At 34.9% G+C, this 21,235-nt stretch overlaps 1 protein-coding gene across 1 annotated transcript in view; it reads right to left on the bottom strand.

Moving 5' to 3' along the window:
- Positions 1-9,480: 9,480 nt before the first annotated feature.
- LOC111045840 (host cell factor 1) overlaps positions 9,481-21,235 on the bottom strand; it is a 143,696-nt gene continuing 131,941 nt past the window's right edge. The window contains exons 10-15 of the mRNA XM_039441522.1: positions 17,621-17,772; positions 16,990-17,104; positions 14,199-14,420; positions 13,361-13,611; positions 12,773-12,977; positions 9,481-9,599 (exon numbers count right to left, since the gene is read on the bottom strand). Coding sequence (XP_039297456.1) covers positions 9,496-9,599; positions 12,773-12,977; positions 13,361-13,611; positions 14,199-14,420; positions 16,990-17,104; positions 17,621-17,772 — 1,049 coding nt within the window. The 3' untranslated portion in view covers positions 9,481-9,495. The remainder of the gene's footprint in view (positions 9,600-12,772; positions 12,978-13,360; positions 13,612-14,198; positions 14,421-16,989; positions 17,105-17,620; positions 17,773-21,235) is intronic.

Here is a 21,235-nt window from a genome sequence, read left to right as displayed (position 1 = left end):
CTCAAAGAAGGGCGGCCATTTAGGCAAAACTTCTTGGAAGAGGTGAGGCTTTTGACCCTGCGAAGTTTCGAAGGGGCTAAAAGAAAAAACTCAAGAGACCAGAGATGGGTGAAACTCCAGACACAAATGTGGGTCAAGAGGCTGAGTCAAGGTGGTCAGGCGTCCTAGAGGCAACTTGGCCGCCTCTTCTTCAGCTGAAGGACCTTCAAAGAAGGCCAGGAGTGGAACTCACGTAGGTCACGAGCAAGAATAGTGTATAGATGTTATTATATATACAAACTATATACTATTCTTGGGTCACGAGGACTAATCAGTTTGAAGAGACTGCCAAGCATATCACACTGGATTGCAACAAGCAATGGGATGTTAGTATAGGGTAAAACTCTTGGTTTTACCCTAGGTATTGGTTTGCCTAACTAACATACTACTTGGGAACACAATAAGCTTTGGTTGTCCTGATAGGGTTCTTTGAACCTTTGGATCCTTGAATCCGTCACTTCCATAGTAATAATAATAATAATAATAATAATAATAACAACTTCAGAGAGTGTTGTTCAACGTATGGCAAATGTTTTTGCTTGCCACGGTATACCTTATGTGGTTCGCACTGATGGAGGTACGCAATTTACGTCTGATATTTTCAGAAAATTATCCGAGCAATACGGTTTTGAACACAGAATATCAAGTCCAAAATTTGCACAGTCAAATGTGGAAGCTGAAAAAGCAGTGGATATGGTAAAAAGGATCCTGACCAAATGTGAAGATCCAAACATTGGATTGGGCTCCTCCCATACCGAAGCACTCAGTTAGAAAGTCAAGTTAATGTATGGAAGGAAAATCCGTATTACAGTTCAGTCTTTGTCTACTTTCCAACCTACATCTCGAGAGAAAATCTGTGTTTTCAGAAGTAAATACCTTCAGAGGAAAAAGTACAATAAAATATACTATGACAATAGAAATGGAGTTAGGACGTTGCCTGAATTAGCACAGGGAGAGAAAGTTTGGATTCCTGATATAAAAAGGTGGAAGAAAAATTACCTAATAAATCTTACAACATCAGGTCAAACGATGGAGTGCTGAGAAGGAGCTGAAGACATTTAGTTCCTGAAGGAGCTGAGAAAGAAGGCTGTAGTGACAGCTGTTAATTTAGTTTGACACATGTTAAATATGTCTTTTATCCAATGCAAAAAAGTTCAGTTTTGTGTTTATGGCTCTCAAGTATTAAAGCATTTCTTCAGAAATCAATAGAACTCACATCGGTTTTGACAGGTTTATTAGAGTCTTCTGCTTTCTTGACAGGGGTTGCAGCCGATGGTGTCGGTGGTAGAGTGTCTGTAGTTGGTTTTGATTCCAATGACGCATCTGAGTTGTTGAGATTAGCTGTTGAAAGAGAACAAATGTTCGGAAATGAGTAAAAATTGGTAGACAACACATAAAATTATTCATTAAGGAAGATAAAAAGGGATTATTGATAAGATTTGCATTTGAATGTTGCCGCTGTATAGATTCGTTTAGTTTTCCACCACTACTTGTTGGGCGTATGCAAAATGTAAATAATTTATAAATTTATGCAATAAAAGGGTTATTTATTTTATTATTTATTTACTTGTTGGGCGTGGTTTCCCCTATCTTATTAAGGCCTAGCCGGCTGTTGCCCAGTGGTCGTTCGCTTGTGTTGCCTGGCAGCTCCAGTTTTTGATTGGATAGCTTCGCTCTTGTATTTGGGTTTGGTATTCGAGCAATTCGGTTCAAATCCAGCCTTTTAAATTCGTTTTCGGGAAATAATTGTCGAATATTTCCAGGAGAAAATTCGTTAAGTTTCGTATCATTTAATAGTGAAGTTATCACCGTTGAAGTATCATGGAGAAACTGTTTGCTAAACAAACCCACATAGTCTTTCATATATTCAAGTTGAAAGTACACTAAGGCAAAGTAAATATCACATCAGAAAAATAGTGCTTCGATACAATGTGTAAATAGTGAAAGTGAAGACCAGTATCTATTGCAGTTTAGAAATTCCTATCATCTCCTAAATCGTATCCTCACCTTCAACCACCCCACCATCAATAAGAGACTGCAAGGTATCATTAAAGTATTGCAATCTATCCGGTATATTTGGTTCTTAAATCATACAGTCCCCTAATTTATGAGTTTGTTTTTGAACCAGTAAATAATTCGTTAAAGCCAACTTGGCCCCATCAGGGATAATATGATTATAATTTGATTTTGTCATTCGAAATTGGTTTGCCACCATCGCCATTGCAAGATCATCAGAATCAAGAATTAGTTTAGAAATAACTTGGTTTTTTAAATATCAACAAAGAATTCTCAATTTCAATTTAAATGAAAAAAGTATTACCAATGGGCATTTATATACAGAATGTTTCAGAAGTAGTGTCGAACATTTTAGGGTATTGTTCCTGGATGATAGGAGACCCATATAAAACTGTTGTATACACTATTTTATCCACGATCACTCAAAGTACAATATCAAATTGCTGACTTGTTACCTTAGAAATCAAACAACTAGCATATATAATACTTTGGTGAAAAGATTGAAATAACATTTGGTGAATAGCTATTTTATTTATTGTAGGTTAGAAAAATACAATTTGAAGGAATCATTAAGAAGTATCAACCGAGGAAATGTAATCCTAAACTCCATTTATTTCAAATAGGTTATGCATATTTCAATAATTGTATTATTTCAAGAATCAATAATTTTATTTGCCATAAAACTTTACAAAAAAACAATAAGAATAGTCAAACAATGCAAACTATTTATAATACAACATCTGTCGTAAGTTACATTATAGTTGAAACAGTTTACATTCAAATATCATAAAATTTACAATTTCATTATACTTATAGTCTAGTTGAAATAGCCTATGTCATTGTGTATCAGTACCAAACAATCAAGATTGCAATAATTTCTCATCAACCCTATCAGATACCAGATAACGCATTGCAAAAACTTCCGTTGAGTAGAACGCTTTTGCTTTCAGCCATTTACCTAAGACTCTACTGAATTTTTTCGATGGTAACTTTTTCACACTGCTTGGTAATTTATTTTAGAGAAGAATCTGCTGATACCTATGGCTTTTAATTGATTTGTGCAGTCGAACCCTAGGTCTCACAACGTGATCCTTTTGTCGTGTATTGTAAGAGTGAGTTTCAGAGATTTCATGATATAAATTAATATTGTTCTTAACAAAAACCAAATTATAAAAAATGTACAGACATGGCAAGGTCATTATTTTGTTTTTCGGGAAAATATTCCTACAAGTTTCATATTTACTGAGATCAAATATTATTCTCATTGCCTTTTTCTGCCAAATGAAGGCATTTTTAGCTGAAGGTGAGTTCCCCCATAGTTTTCAACACCGTAAATGAGATGTGCATGGATCAGGCCATAATAGATCATTACAATGACATTTAAACTCACACAAGCCTTCAATTTTCTCAAGAGAAAAGTAATACGAGCAAGCTTTTTACATACACTTTCAACATGATGATTCCAAGTGAGTTCACTATCCATGAATATTCCCAGTAGTCTAACAGGCTGAAATAAATCATCGTCCACATTCAGATTAAATTGATTATTCTGTCTGTCTGTAGTTTTCTGCTAGTAAGCAGGTCCTTCTATATGGCAGCAGCCCTCCACTCTCTTCTATTCTCTGCCAGTCGCTTCGTTGCATAGTAGCTCATCCCCTCCTTGATGTCGTCCAACATTTTGTATCTTCTTCTCCCTCTTCCTCTTCTTCCCTGAATAATCCCCTCCATGGCATCCACCAACAAGCATTGCCGTCTCATCCAATGTCCCAGCCATCTCCTCTTTCTTCCCTTTATCACATCCAGCAGACTCCTTCTTTCCCCAACCCTCCTCAACACCTCCTCGTTTGTAACTTTATCCCTCCAACTGATCCCCTCCATCCTTCTCCATATCCACATTTCCAATGCCTCAAGCCTCCTCTTCTCAGCGTCCAAGTTTCTGCACCATACAGTGCCACACTCCAAACATAGCACTTTATTAGCCTTTTCCTTAGTGTATTGTCCAGTTGGCTACAAAGAATTCTTTTTTTCTTATTGAATGCTGTTTTTGCCATAGCAATTCTTATTTTGATTTCTTTGTTGCATTTCATATCCTCTTCCATTATGCTTCCTAAATACTTGAAAGATGATACCTGTTCCAACTGTTCACCCTCCAGTACAGCATTCCCCATTCTTGCTTTCCCTGCACCAATTCTCATGCACTTTGTCTTCCTGACGTTTATCCTCATTCCATACCTCTCATAAGCCTCATTCACATCTCTCAACATTCCATTCATCATTGTCCAGCTATCAGCCAGGATCGCCATATCATCTGCAAATCTTATGCACTCTATGTGTCTTCCTCCAATGCTGACTCCTCTTTTGCCATCCAAACACTCCTGCAATATATCCTCTAGGTAAACGTTGAAAAGGATTGGTGACATACAACATCCCTGTCTCACTCCTCTTCCCATTCTACTCTCTTCTCCAATTTCACCCTCTATTCTCACTCTGCTGGTCTGGTTGACATACAAGTTCCTGATTAGTCTCCTCTCCTCCCATTCCACACCTCTTCTTTTCAGAGTATCCATAAGTCGGTCCCATCTTTATTATTAACATTGATTATTAAGTGAAAAAATTAATTGCTCTGTTTTATTTCAATTAATAGTCAGCATATTAGCATCAAACCACAATTTTGATTCCTGAAAGCCCCTATCAAGTTTATTTTCAACACTTTTCAAGTCAACATCAGCGTGAACCATTGTGTATTCTGCATACAATACAGAGAATACAGAATTATTGAAGCTAAAATAATTAATAAATACTGTACTAAAAATAGAAAAGGTCCAAGTACGGATCCCTGTGGGACTCCTACTGTCACTTCCAGAAATGTCGAATTCATATTGTCACAGCTAACCATTTGTTTTCTGTCATTCAAATATGTTTGTATAAGCTTTTGTTCGAAACCATCCAGTACCAAATCAACAACCTTCTCAACTGCATCTATTGTGGAGTGGTTGGGCCGAAAGCCAAACTGTAGTGAATAAAGTAAGCTATTACATGCAAAATATTTATTAAGTTGAATTAGACTCAATTATTTCACTTAATATTGGCACAATATTGCTATTGGTCTATAATTCACTGACTCATTTGGATCACCTTTTTTAAATATTGCAATTACCTTGGTTACTTGCAAGCAGGCAGGGAATAAACCATTTACAAGATCAAAATTTACAATATATAAATAAGTTGGAATAGAATAACATCTACAATACTCTTGAAAAGATAGTTAGACATGCCATATACAACTTCAGTTTTCGAATTACTCATTCTACTTACAATGGACTTGATAGTTAATTCATCACAAGTTTCATATTTGAAATATTTTTCTACATTTACATTCAATTTATTTTTGGCAAATAAATCCCGAAAATCAACATTCATTGAGATACCTGTGTTGCTATTGTTTGCAATATTACTGGGAGCATTCACAAAAAAAAATATTAAGAATGTCAGGTGAAATCGGGATTTTCTGTTTTGCCGATTTTTCCAAATTTCCCTCATTTTTTGCAACCAGCCAAGCGGCTTTACATTGGTTCTTGGAGTTGGCTATGAATTTTCCATTCGCTTCCAGCTTTGCCTTCCTTATTTCAAATTTGTATTTTGTTTTAATATTTCTAAACACAGACTTGTCTATAGGGTTGTTTGAATTTTTTAACCTAGTATAAGCCACAAGAAGCAGATTTTTCATCGCCTCCAGTTCCAATGTAAACCATTTTATTATAGACTTATTTGTATTTCGTGGGCAACTTCTGACTTTTTTCTTTGGACAGCTTATGTCAAGATTTAGTAACAGAATATTAAAAAAATCTTTCACAGCTACATCAACATCATTATTATAAATACCTGACTAGTTAGCAGAGATCAATAAACTTTAATACTGTTCGAGTTCATGTTCAGAGAAAATACGCTTTTCATAAGTTTCGAGCTTACATGATGTTGTCTCATTTTCATTTCCAAGAACTAAATCAGTCTTAAACCTAGTCACAAAACCTGCATGATCAGACAGCAAATCTTGACCAAGTAATTTAACTTCTATTCCATCACTTCTAATATTTGAAGCAACAATATCAAGGCATGATCTGAATCTAGTTGGCATTCTATGAGCACAGTACAAATCAAAAGATCTAAGAAGATTCATCAATTCAACCGTTTCGGGGGCTTGGCATTTTAAAATGTCTACATTCAAATCTCCCGTAAGTACTATGTATTTGAAGGGCTTTTGTAGTTTTGTTACACTAATCAAAACGTTTTATAGGATATCAGTGAAGTTCTTAAAATTCGATCCAGGGGTGCGATATATACATAATACTAAGATATTCAATTTGATCAGCCTGATAGCCGAGGCTTCGCAAATCGAGTCACAGCAGAACTGTCCAATATCAATTGAATCAAAAGGTGTATTTACATCCACATATTATATAGAGCCACCATAAGGAGATAATCTACAATAAGAACTAGCCAGAATGAAACCCTTTGGGACATAATGATAAATCTCTTCTTTTAGTAGCAAGTGTTCATTAATGCATATAATATTAATTTCGTTGTCCAATGTAGATTCTAGTTCATATAATTTATTACGTAAAGACTGTATATTGATAGTAAGCATACCTAATGATGGTGCACAATCCCTAGTCGGTATGTTGCATATTTGACCATTTTTTGTTGTTTTTAAAAGCCTAAAAAATTACCCTGTACATAGAAATTATTATCTCTCAGTTCAATTATTTGTGGCACACATCTGTCACTTTCAAACATTGAATTCAACCTGACAATTTCATTAGACATGAATTTCTTGCCTCTAGCATTCAAATGCTGGCCATGTTTTGTGTGCAAGTCTCTACCTACTTGACTTAATTCTAAAATTTTAACATTATTGAAAAGTTTCGGCAAATTATCAATTATTTCGTTAGTTTTTCTTATTTCATTATTTACACACGAACTGTCCATTAAGTCATATCTGAGAGGGATGTTAGCAAGAATAACATTAGTTTCGTGAAGTCTGCTGACAGTTTTTTCAATTTATCTAACTGCACTCTTTGCTTCGTTACAAGCTACGTCATTGGCACCACTGATTATCACTACGGTGTCTTTTTTTGAGAAGGATTTGCATTGATTGATGCTCTCCAATACCGCATCGGACCTCGCTCCCGGCTTAACACTCCCGTAAACTTTACAATTCGCTGCCATTGAGCTAATTTAAACTGGAATATTTCTTCCATGGCTGTCACTATAAATATTCAAACGTTTTATACCGGATAACTTTTCACACGAATTCACTTTTTTCTTTCCCGTTATACTCCAAAGTCTTTTTCAACTAGTATTTTTCTTGTCATATTCAATGGAATTATGATTTCTACCATTATCATTGGCCCCACTAAACTCAGACAATTCTTTATACTTCTCCCTCCATCTCTTCGCCTCTTCACTTAACAAGAGATTTTCATTTTTTAATGCTGTGTTGTCAGCCTCTGAAGTTTCTATAGAAGTTTACTTTGCTTCGATTTGTTCCGCGAGATTTAGATTACGATCATCAAACTCTAGAGTAATTGAATTAATGTGATTTTTTTGTGATACAACTTCCTCTTCTAGTAACACAATTCGCGCCTGTAGCTCTTGTGTGAATGAAATCAAATCATCCCTTTGTTGTAGTAATTCTACAGTACGAATAGCCTACTAAATGAGTTGTCGCTGGATATTGTTCTAGGCGTGGGAGTATTTACTCCAACATCACATACAGTACTGGTAGACAATTGTCTCTTGGAGTTTAAAAAAATAGCTAACGGTTCATCACCAGAAATAAGGAACGAGTTCTCATTATGAGACAGCATGGAAGTGTTCATTTGACAGCTATTATCGTGAGATTAGATAAGAAAAATCGTGAAAGCCACAGGCAGAAATTAGATGAGCCAATTTATTTATCAAGCCGTTTAATATCGCTTCATAGTAGACTCTATAGAGACATTGTCTCTTGATTGAGAATTTGATTTACTCATTAGAAGAAGGACGCCGAGAAAAGGAATAGCTAGACAGGAATTATAGGAATTGCCGAGAGAGCTGTCAAGGCTGGATGAAAGGAAGCTCCCGGATTAGAGGTAAAGGATAATGTTCATTGAATCACAAAGAAAACCAGCAACAGGTTCTATAAACAAGCAGAACTCGCACTAGTACCGCTTAGGCGATTCAATAGGCGTATTAATTTGAAATACTTTCTAATGATTTTGTATTTTGGCGAAATAAAGTTTATTATATTATGTGCACACTCATTCAATGTATACTTTGATGTTCACTATTTGTTCATTCAATGTTCACTTTAAAGAAGGCAATGAACAATTCACTATTTTTAAAAATCTGGCGTGGCACACACACACTACTTTCCTTGTCATGATAATAGTTTTTACCAGTATTTCACTTATAAGATACTGATTTTTTTCAAGTAAAAACATATAATTATGGTAGGCTATATTCATATTATCATAATTCATAATTTCGACCTTGGCCAGCTGTTTTATAAAATTTTCTCAGTTCGATATGCTTATGCACTGAAAGAAATTACCATGTGAGATAGCAGATGTGTTGACACTCACCAATAATTTTTGTTCAATCATAGATTCACTATATTTATTGTTTGTTTGTGTCTGTTACAATGCAGTTATGTGAAGATTTTGTGTAGAATTACAGTTTTTAAAACAAGTTGTATTGCAATCGAAAAGTTTAAATATTGTCAGAACATGAAAAAAAAGTTTTGACCACTCACCACCAAAAAAAAAACACTTTCTAGGTGTCAGGAGGCTTCAAAGTTGGGTTTTTTTTGGAAAGCAAATTTCGTTACCTAGATGGAAGTGCAAAGAAAGACTTTTTAGGATCAGAGGGCCTCAAAACGCACAAAATTAATGAAATTTGGGCAACATTATGGTTTTGTGAAAGCAATACTTTGCTTGTATACATTAGTAGAGCAAGTAAGAAAAAATGAATAAAATAAAAAAATTCATTAAAAAATAGAAATAGGTTGATTATAACAATAAAATTAGTACTCAACAACTCACACAATCATCTCAAAATGGATAAAATTTATTAGATTCAAGATCATGGAATTCAACGAACATTCAACAAAACTAGTTTGAAATCAGCTGTATCATAATACTCCAACAGCAGACTTCTTTCACTTCAAAGTCGTAGCATAATGTTTAAGTAGTTGCGAAAAGCTTACTTATCGAAACATTTTTGAAAATGCATTACGAAAATACAGCTGTTATGGGATTGATTGTGATGTTGTAATGTTTACCTACATTATAACATGGTCGTAGATAGAAGACTTTCTCACAGTACCTGACTGAAATAAGTTCATTGCTAACAGTTTCGAGAATTTGAGGATTCTAGAAGAATAACATCAAAAGGAAAAATTCAAGTACCTGATTCCGTCTTGAGCTGCATCAAGTTGGATTCAGATGCACCTTCACCGTCATTAGTGGATGGTGCTTGCTCCAAGGCGTTGTCTCCAGTATTTTCTGTAATTTCAATACAATATTAGCTTTTTTAATGACTTTACTAGCATACTTTGCAATTTTGGATATTAGACATGCCGATTATTAGACTTGTACTCGACTCGGTGGGAACATATATTTGTACCTCCCATATTCAAAATCGATTCCATTACAAACGTAATTGATCTGAAGACTGGTTACATCGCTCAAAACTTCCTGTAAAAAAGGTGACTTGTAAAAGAGACGACAAGCTAGAACATCGGTCCACACGTTCAAAATTATTGATAAACTACCGACAAAATGTTACCCCGCCGATAAATTCTTGATTGTACGATTTGTCTGATCAAATAAGTTTGCCGATAAGATTGAGCGTCTGGACAGCCTTTATGTGTTCTTAAATATTTAGTCATTTTTAGACGGATAAAGCTCGATTCCCACATATCAGTATCAGTGTCCGGTTCAGTGAAAATATTATTACCATTAATTCCTAGTGTGGGAATAGTCCTATTAGAACTAGGACTATTATATAAAGTCCTATTATATATTTATATTTATTTATTCACCAAAAACATTTACAATACAATGTATATACAAAATTAAGCCACGGGATACTACCAAAACTGCTTACTTTAAAATACATAACGAAAAACAGTTCAAGCTTGGTAACAGAAATCAAATTACACTATCTCAATTTTACGATATATTTCTTTTTAAATTCCGGTAAAGAATCTCTATTTATATCACAATTTTCGAACATTTTATCATTAAATAGTTAAAGCATAATTAAAAATGATGCATTTTGAAAGCAAGTGGTATTTTGTTTTATAATATGTGTTAAATCTCACTTACCGTTTTCCATTTTTTTAAGTTACCTATTTATTTTGTTTTTAGGCTAATAGACGGTGTTGATCTCTATCAGCTGTTATTTTGTTTTTAGTGTCTGCTACTCACTGCCTTTTGTATCGCCGTTTAGATTTCATGGTCGCTCGTAGATTCGTTTTTGTCTCAATTTTGTCTTTTAGATATTTTTATAGATAAATTATTCATATTCACTTTTTGTAATCATTTTCAATTATATTTTATAAATTGATTGTCTCTCATTATATTAGTGTGATCGTTCAGTTACGTGTTGACAGTGGTTTGAGTCAAGTAGTCATTTGCTTTTTTTGGTTCCGAGCCTAAACGTAACTTCGTTCTTCCCGCTTTTCCTGTCTCTGGTGCACTAACTTTTCGAGGTCCCAATTGTTTCTTCAATATTCAAGTATTTCTAGGAAGTATGGTCATTGTTAGCATTGATTTCGACAAATCAATCTGCGCTATACATCTCGCCGTTCACCGATTCAAAATTGATTCATTAGTTTTTGATTTTTCTTCATTCCAAGTTTACATGTGCATCACAACCTTGCAGTGTACATGTAGCTTCTAATCAGTGTTGAAACTTCTTCATTCATTAAGTGTTCAATCCAAATTCATCTTATGTTTTGGATCTCGCATCTAGCTTGCAATTTGGATCTTTTGCAATGCTACTCATTGAAGAATCGAGTTCTTCTTTCACATCGTCTTGTATCTGGTAACGCTACTACTGTACGTTCGGATTCAATCTCGCCATCGCCTTTGGAGTGTCCTCGTCGGAGATTCATCGGTTTCTTATAACAGTGAGGGGTTCACTGTTGTCAGCCTAGAGTCGTCCTGGATTCCTGCTGGTCTCCAGAATCTTGGTCTGAGGTTCTCATCCTGATCCGCACCACCTGCGTGGTCATGCTGGTGCTCGTCTCCACCTGCTGCTGCTTCAAACTTTCTGAGCTAAGTCCTATATTTAACATTTTTGATATTCTCATCACATCAACTGTAGCAAAATATCCACTTTGGTTATAGATATTTTGCTATCTCTTCTAAATTGGATATTTTGATAAAAGTACATTTGCTCTACCTTCCCAGACTTGTCTCAATCTATTTGTGAATCTTGTATTCAATATTATCTCAATATTCAGTGAATCTTTCTAATTGAGTGTTTTCCATTAATTTTTTAAGCTTTCATCTTCCATTGATGATTGTATCCTTTTAGATTTAAAATTTACAATAATTAGTAGGCCTAACCTTCATTTTGAATAATTGTTATTTGTTTTTCAATTATTAATTCATATTAATGTATTTTCATTTTGATTTAAATAGTCTCAAACTCATTTTGGTTATCTATAAAGTATTTAATATCATGATTTAAAATTCATATTGTCTTATTGTAAATCAATCCATAAATATTTCAAAGTATTGAAAGTGTTCAAACATCACTCCTTTATCTGGTAATTATTTAAATTCAAACAAGCAATTAGAACCATTCTTTTACTTGCATTCCACTTATAGTGTATTTTTATTTAGTTTCCTTTGTGTCAGTTCAGTCTCTTGATTCTTGCACCTTTGCAGATCTTGTCTTTGTATCGATTATTAGCTTAACTTTGTGACTACTGTTTTTTCAGTTTATCCACTCTAAATTTATTGTAGAACTTTGGTAATCGTTCATCATTTGTTTAATTACTCAATTACATCAATAATTACATCAGTGATTACATCAGTTTAATTACATTCAATTTTTGATTATTCTTGTATTTGTTACTTGAGCACTTTTTCAATTTGAGCATTAAATTAAATTTTAATTGTAATTTGTCAATATTCAGTAACTTTCATTATTCATCAAGCCTGTTGTTTAAATTTGTTTTCAATCATTAACTGTTCTAAAATTCTCATTGCTCTCCCAGTTATTTTGCACTACAAACATTTTAATTAAACTTGTGATTATATTCAACCTTCCATTTGGTATTTTTTATTTCAATCTCAATCCTGAGTTACCATTTGCTGTACATGCCAATTTGCTTTCATTCAATACATATTATGAAAGCACATTGGATCTTTCCTCCTTTCAAATTTATATGTGGATTTTGTTAGTCTCTGATTACTTTACTAAATTTCATAACCTACAAATTCACCCCTTTATACAGTCCACTCTTTTGCTTAGACAAATTTCACAATATGAAATGTTCTATTAACTCTGAATGCTGTAGACATTGGTACCAACCACAAAAAAATAATTTTTCAAGCAAATCCGGACAATCCAATAGATTATTACACACCTTATGTAGTATACATAGCAAAGCAACCTTTCTTTCCAGCTTTATCAGTAAAAAAATCATTAAATAACATACCAATTTTGATAGTTGTGTTGACTGCACCTTTATTCATCATAACAGCCTTGGAGGAGCCCTCTGAGCCGGTTGAGTTGAGTACCTTGCCTAATGACGACAGGAATGTGTTACCCGATGGGTTGGATTGGTTTTGAGGCATTAGGGTAACACTTTTCGGACCAGCCATCATTTGAACAGTAACTGGTTTACCACCGATTGTTATTGCCTGTCAGAAATAATAGAATACATGAGCTGTATTATATAGAACCATAGCTGTGTTGCTCATTGGCGACTTGCGGTGAAGTCACAAGCCACATCAACTGACAACCTAAGTGACTGAGTTTATTAAATGTAAAATAAAACAAATATAAGGTAATTGAGTTGCTTCTAAAACACACTTTGTTATAATCAAGGATCAACTGGAACAAGCAATCCTGATATAAGTTCACATCACTCCAACACACAACTAAGATCAGTTGATGAATATTTAACCAATAAAATTGAACAATTTTATTCACTCTAAGCTATCAGCATTGATTGGATGGGAATAATTGATGTTGGAATGATGACAGCTTGAAGTGAATAAAAACAAGACACATTAGGCATTACCTGTGTTTGAGGCAACAGTTGAGATCCACCGGCGGTTTTACCAGTTATTGTAACGGTCTTGGGCATACCTCCACTGCCAGCCCCCGGAACCGTGATAGTGATCGGTTTGCCAATTGATGAAGAAGACCCTCCTGCCGAAGACACCATCATCATACGCATTGCTGATGAGTTACCTGCTCCAGTGGCACTAGCACTCCCAGCTGACTGGACACTGCCTCCTAGCATAGACACTGTTGACGTCTGAGTACCTCCTGTCATCAAACAATTTGTTTCAACATCACATTAACTCTTTAAAAAGTAACTGTCAGTGTTAATTGCAAGGGTATCCTTAGTTATCTCAATTCACGCCCATAGTATACCATTTATGGTCATGAGATCCGTTAAACACAACAAATAACGCTTTATTCATCTTTTACTCAGTTGTTCTACTTATTTTGCAAGTATTTCTGCATTTATTGTGTTTCAAGGGTCTCCTAAACATATTTGGAGTTCTGTGGCGTGTATTGTCTCGACAGAAATCAACCTTGATTGATCAACCAACAGCAAATAATAGAGCTTCATTCACACTTTAAATTCTGCTGCTCGATGTTTAAGCTTCAAGTTTACAGGAGATTGATGATGATGTAACAACCGAAACCAAAAGTATCTCAATTTTGTTATATTGATCGGTGGTTTTGACAATTTCACGTCGTTTTCATTCAATATGGATATCTACCACATCACTTTCACAACAAAAAAGGTTATGTAGCTTATAGACAGTTGAAATATTCAATCCACAAAATGGATTTTCCACTAGGATAGAGAAAAGCAAAACTATAATCTAAAACAGCAATATTACCTTGTGTAGAGGCTTGAGAAGTAGTAAGAGCTTGCACGGTTCGCAGGCCCGATGCAGTAGTCACAACAATAATTTGCTGATTCGGCCTTCCCACTCCAGGCTTAGTGATCACTATGGTCTGTTGTTTACCACCGCAAGTCCCACTCATTGCTGTTTTATTAACGGTTACCACGTTCGAGGGTTGTACTACATTCTTCATTGTAGTCAGCATTTTTTGCCCACCTGATAAAAAAGAAATCATTGTTTTCAAATTGAATTGTTTTTAAAATGAATTATAATTGCCTCAATTTCGTCCAAGAGAGCAAATTCAACGCGCAGACGGCGCTCTTTTACAATGATATACTATTCAAAAAAAATAAAATTGAAAGACATTATAAACTACAGTTTCAGAAGCACCTCGATTAACCGTTAGGTGAGTTTATACCGGTGCGATATTTCTAAGGGTTTAAACTATGCTGAAAGTTTATGATGAACCTCGAAAAAATCGCAAACAATTTATCTCTAGGACCGACAGCAAGTAGCACTGAAGGTGATTTTTGCTGTTCTGAGAAGCTGAGAATTGCACCGGAGTGAACCATTTTTATCGCCTCCCTTTACATTTCAAGTATTTGTCTGTGCGTATCGTGCGGGTATATATCGCCAGGTGAAAATTGTCTTGCAAATATCGCACCGGTATGAACCCCTCCTTACTCTTGGTATCCGCCGTCCCTTAGTTTATTCCGTACAACGAAAGTAGCATAATGTATCATAATACACAATATTACAGACGGAATTGATGTCAATGACGGATAATAATATAATGACAGAGTCAAATGTCATAGTTTTGCAGACAGTTTTATACAGAGTGTTTCTGATCTCCCTACCAATATTCATTGGACATTGTTCCTATGTGAGAAACATATTGTGTCGGTTTACACTTACTAATTGCTTATAATATGGTGAAATTAAGACATTTAAATAATAAAATGAAAATTTGAATAGGCCTATTTAAAAATAAAATTAAAATTCAACTTAAAAGGAACAGGCTTTAAGCCCAAAACTGTTCATATCCCAAATTATGATAGAAATAGTCCAAAAATAGGGTTTGTTTATCACTTTATCACTGCACCTACGGTATTGTCTCTCCTACCTATTAGGACGCATGGTGTTTGTTCTTGGTTGCGTGGTGAAAGTTTTCGAACGAAACTATTTCGCATAGCTGATGTATGGTGGGTTGTTACAATATCTAAATATCATTATAAAGCTATCCGAAAGTCTTTAGTTACCGGTACTCACACAGCCGCCATTTGGTTATTTCACTTACTACTTTTTTCTAAACAATATCTGAGCATACGGAAGTGAAACTTTGCAGAAACATTCATGACAACTATACTACGACAGAACTAAAAAAAGATTAAATTTTTTTCAAATTCATAAAACAAAATGACGGCGTTTAAAATTTATTTTGTTTATTTTTTAAATAAAAAATCGTTGATTTAAAAAATACAAGAGTGCGTGCACTGCAACAAACCTCCAGCAGTCACCTATCACTAAAGCTGCTATATCTCACCTAATATTCGTTCAAATTTGAAAAATGAGGTGTCAATAGATTTGTAATTAAATTTACTAAAAAAAGGTTATTCTAAATTCAACGGGTTCTAGGTTATTTCAGAAATAAAATTTTGAACGGCCGCCATTTTGTTTTATGGAATTGAAAAATTATCATGATATTTTTGTAGCGATGTCTAGTTGTAAATGCTTGTGCTTGGAGATAATTTTTTCATGAATATGCACAAAGTACATAAACATTGTCATTCTTCTTCTTCTTTGGCTGTGCCTTATGTGCCCATTTAAATGGGGTCGGCATTCCTTGCTCTTAGTCTGCCTCTCCACAAAGCCCTATCCAATGCTTCCTCTCTCCTCCAACCACTCTCCCGCAAGTCAGCCGCTATTCTATCTCCCCACCTCATCCTAGGTCTACCTCGTCCTCTCACACCATCCAAAACCAAATCCTGCACTCTTCGTCCAACATAATCCTCCTCCCGTTGCTGTACATGCCCAAACCACCTCATCCTTGTTCCTGCATTTTCTTTCCCAGTGGTCCAACTTTTACAGTGCCTCTGATCAATTCATTTCTTATTTTATCTCTTCTTGTAGCCCCGCACATCCATCTTAACATTCTCATCTCAGTCACTTCCATCTTTCGTTCCTGTTTCTTTGAAATGGGCCATGTTTCTGTTCCATACAGCATAGCTGGCCTCACAACTGATCTATACACATTATATACATAAATCTGATCTATATACATAAACATTGTCATTACAGGGTAATTATTGACTATTATGATGAGACTATAAATTAGATTCTAACAATAAAAGAAAACATTCAAATATACACAAACTTGATAATTAATTATCAGGTACTTATTGTAGTAGGTATCTCCTTATAGCAAATATATCAGTGTATTAGTGTCTTAGTCTCAGTGTATATAATATCAGAGTCTTAGAGGAAGAGCATTCTTGCAGCAATACGTTACAATATGGATTGTTTAAAACGCGTCATATCACTTTTGCTTCAGTGACAACCGAACTTATTGTACACATTTGTATTTAATGTCAAATATACTCTTATTTTTATACGGTGATGGCATTTGAATTATTCACATGTTTTATAAACATGTCTAGCCTGTCAGTTCTTGCATCAATGAGAAAAACTAGATAGTTGTATCTAAAGTGAACACTTTATTTAATTATATTGTCAAAAAAACAATTTATCAACAAATAAAAATGTATTTATTGCCAGATAAACTGACCTTGACCTCCTTGGGCACTGACTAATTTGACAATGGTCGCACCTTGAGGAATACCCTTGCTTCCAGATTGTATGGGTTGGCCAGATTTACCTTGAATAAGACTGACTTTTGGCACCTGAAATATAGCATTTAATTATTGAAAATAGATTATTCTGGAACAAATATTCACAATAAATTGTTCATGTTATCACAATTCGAGCCCTACACTTTGCAATAAAAGGTTTTTTATTTACTTTCAAGAATTGAAAATACTGTCCCCGTTTCATTAGTTTTAAAATAAAGTATTTTGAAATATAAATTACTATCAGAATCTTGCAGGCTATTACAAGTGTGGTTGCATAATAAAATCTTGAAAAAATTGCGAATTCAAGTGAGCAGTCGCAGATACTCAGTAAAGTAATAGGTTTTATTTAATAAGTTAGTACGCGTGAAACCAAGTTTCAGTAATGCGTTATTTGTTTTCATAAATGATGTAATATTTTATTCTTCGTCTAAAAAAAACCATAACATTTTCTAAATATCAGTAACATATACTCGAGTAAAGCCTACTTGAGAATACTCGACCATATATCATGTATTCCCGTACATGCTTTAAATAAAGTTGAAAATGCTTTATTTAAAAGTGACTTACAGTAGCAACAGTCATTCCCTGGCTTGTTTTTACAAGCGTCACTATTTGCGGAGAGCCAGGCTTCTGAACAATTATCTGTTTGCCAGCTTGTGGATTGGCCGCTTTCAACATAGTTGTACCAGGGGCAGCCAACCGAACTCCCTGTGATACGCCTGAAAAATAAATGAAAATCATAATAGTAGAATAAAACATTGAATTGAATCGCAAATAAAAAAAATCTTGAGGCTTTAGAACAATATTGTTTACACTTTACAGAATCAAATCAAATAACGCGTCCGTTTGACGTACAGTTCATACGGTTTTCGTACTTCTAAATAAACTTTTGATCTGGTACTAAGATACAATAATAGTAAAATATTGTGTAATAACAAAATAAATGCAATGGGTATAGCTCTACCTACACTAGCGCGACACAAATAGTACGACTCCAGTCGCGGATACCAGTCTTTCCGACACTTCAACTTATTTAAAATTGTGTAAATTTAGGCTTATTTAAATTATTTAAATCAAACTTTTTTAATGGTATGAAATGGGAAATTTTACTACTTTTTCAACTAATTTGCTAAGATTTCAGGTATATGTGAGAATAAAATTCTGATCTCAGTTATGTAAGTTTTTGATGAAATTATGTGAAGAGATGTCAAATATATTACATTTATCAATATTGAGTGGGGAATTATCATTCAAGTGTTTGAGTGGGAAGATCACAAATTCAATCTAGACTACTAGAGAAAGAGAGAAGATGATTCATGTATCCCAATAAGAAGGGGGATCTTTCAGTGTGATAGTTTGAGCCTACTATGGTTTTGTCTGTCATGTTATGTTATGTTTTTGAAGGGACGAATTCAAGGATCCAAAGGTTCAAAGAATCTCACATTTCAAGCGAAGCTTATTGTGTGTCCCAAGTATGTTAGTTGGGCAAACCAATACCTGTGTCCTTCAACAGATCCAGGAGTTTTTTCCCCTATACTATCATTCCATTCATCACCTGGTTGTTTGCAGCCAACAGAGCCCTTCCTCTAGCTGTAGTCTTTCACAATCCAGTATGATATGATTGGCTGACTGATTACAAAGCCTACACATCTGGCTTTCATTTCTGTGTCCAATTGTGTGGAGATGTTTCCTGAAGTGGCCATGTCCAGTTATCAGGGCAATCACCTGCTTGATCTGACCTCTACCCAAACTCACCAGCCACCTGGTGAAGCGAGGGCTTGCGTCTGCCAGCAGCCTTTTGCCAAGTGCTTGACCAGGGTGACCCTGCCATTGCTGGTGGTGTAAGTCCCTGGACCATTCACTTATTGTGTGGAAGGCAGTTGTTTTACTTATGCCACAGCCCGGCTCTGGGCCAAGGAATGGTATACTAGAACCCCGTTTAGCAAGCTCATCTGCACGCTCATTACCTCCTATGCCTACATGGCCAGGTACCCAACCAAGATGCACAGAGTTGAGCGTTGCAAGCCTGCTGAGCGTTTTGTGGCACTCCCACACCAATTTGGACTTGATTTCGTTGGAGTCAAGAGCCTTGAGGGCTGCCTGACAGTCTGACAGGATTACTATATGCTTATTGCAATAGCGCCTGGCAATGCCTATGTTGGCACAAGCCATGATGCCCCAAATCTCTGCCAGAAAGATGGTGCAGTGTTGTCCCAGACTTGCATAGACTTGTGTTCTAGGTGAATTACTGTACACCCTGTAGCCAGATTTCCCTTCAATAAGAGAACCGTCTGTGTACCAGACAAGGCTGCCTCTTTTGATTGAGCAGTGGAAATTACAACCGCTAATATAATTTGGAAATTACAACCGCTTGTTTCACAAATGTTATAGTGGTAGGAGATTTCAATAACGATTTTGCCAGGCAGGATAAAATGACAGAGGATATTAGAGATATTATTAATATGAATAATTTAGAAATTAAGGTCCACGAATATACAAGAGTAACTCGAACTTCACAGACAATTATTGATAATATCCTCACAAATATAGAAGGTTGTAATGTCAGGTTAGGTAGCTCAGATCTATCAGATCATAACTATCAGATTTTAGATGTTAAGTTGCAGGGCCAGAATCCAAGCAGAAAAAAAACTTTTGTGAAAGAAATTCAGCAATATGAGCTAGGAAATATAAATTGTTTGAAGCAGGAACTGCTTCAAGAAAATTGGAGTAGTGTTTATAACAGTTGTAACCTAAATTACAAATATAAGCAATTCATTGATACTCTAAGATTTCACATTAGTGTATGCTGTCCGATAAAAAAAGTCAAAGTAAAAAGTAAATTAAACAAAGTAGATGAATGGATAACTGAAGATATCCTTACTCAAAGAAATATTGTTAGGGAAGCTTATGAGGAATTTAAATTAGTGAGGGATGTTCCGAGTGAGGTCAAATACAAATGTCTAAAGAAAAACTATGCAAAAGAAGTGAGGAAAGCTAAGTGTAAGAAAACAGCTGAAATATTAACAACTAGTACCAATTTTAACTCTGCTGTTTGGGAGGTAATTAATAGAAATAGGAGAGCAGCTCAAAAGGATACAGTTACTAATGTCCCTAGGATAATCGATGAACATGGAAATTATATGGATGATAGTATAGACATTTGTAACTTTTTCAATAAATATTATCAACAGGTTGCATATAATCTCCAAAAGTCACTGAACACTAATACTTATAATACAACTACATTAAATGTTGAGCCAATTGAAAAGGTATTTAAATTTCTTCCATTATCAAGAGATGAGTTGTCAAGGATAATAAAAAATTTGAATAACAAAAAAAACAGTAGGATTGGATGGGGTCTCAAGCAAAATTTTAAAAGAATGTGAAAATGAATTACTGGACCCTTTATTGCATCTCCTTAATACTTCACTAGAGCAGGGTATTTTCCCTGATGATCTGAAACAAGGAAAAATTTTGCCAATTTTCAAGAGCTGTGATTCTGAAAGAGTTGAAAATTATAGACCCATTAGTATTCTAAATGTAATAAGTAAAATTTTTGAAAGAGTAGTTTTAAATAGGTTATTGATGCACCTGGAAGAAATTAATTTCATATGTGATGAACAGCATGGGTTCCAGAAAGGGAAATCTACTAAGACTGCAATAGTATCCCTTGTTGAAAGACTAATAGATATAATAGATTCAGGTGAGAAGGCAGCCGCAATATTTCTTGATTTATCCAAAGCTTTTGATTGTGTGAACCATAGAATATTATTGGAAATACTAAAAACTGTAGGTGTGAATGGTATAGAACTAAAATGGTTTGAATCATATCTCATAGGTAGAAACCAGTGTGTTGAGCTTACCAAGGTGGATGGGAATGAAATAGTAAAAATTAAATCTCAAAAACTGGAGGTCCAGGCTGGAGTACCTCAAGGCTCAATTCTGGGTCCCTTACTGTTTCTGTTATATGTGAACAAATTACCAAAAGAGTTAAAAGATCACAGAGCTCTGTTGTTTGCTGATGACACATCGCTTATCTTTAACAATTATTTATTAGATAGTCTAGAAATAAATGCTTTTACTGGAGTACAGTCAATTGTCCAATTCTTGAAGCAAAGGCAATTAACAATAAATAGTAAGAAATGTCAATTCCTACAATTCAAAAGTAAATATAATTCAGTA

This window comes from Nilaparvata lugens, chromosome X (genome assembly GCF_014356525.2).
Source record: "Nilaparvata lugens isolate BPH chromosome X, ASM1435652v1, whole genome shotgun sequence".
Taxonomy (NCBI): Eukaryota; Metazoa; Arthropoda; class Insecta; order Hemiptera; family Delphacidae; genus Nilaparvata; species Nilaparvata lugens.
This window is presented reverse-complemented; position numbering and strand designations above follow the sequence as displayed.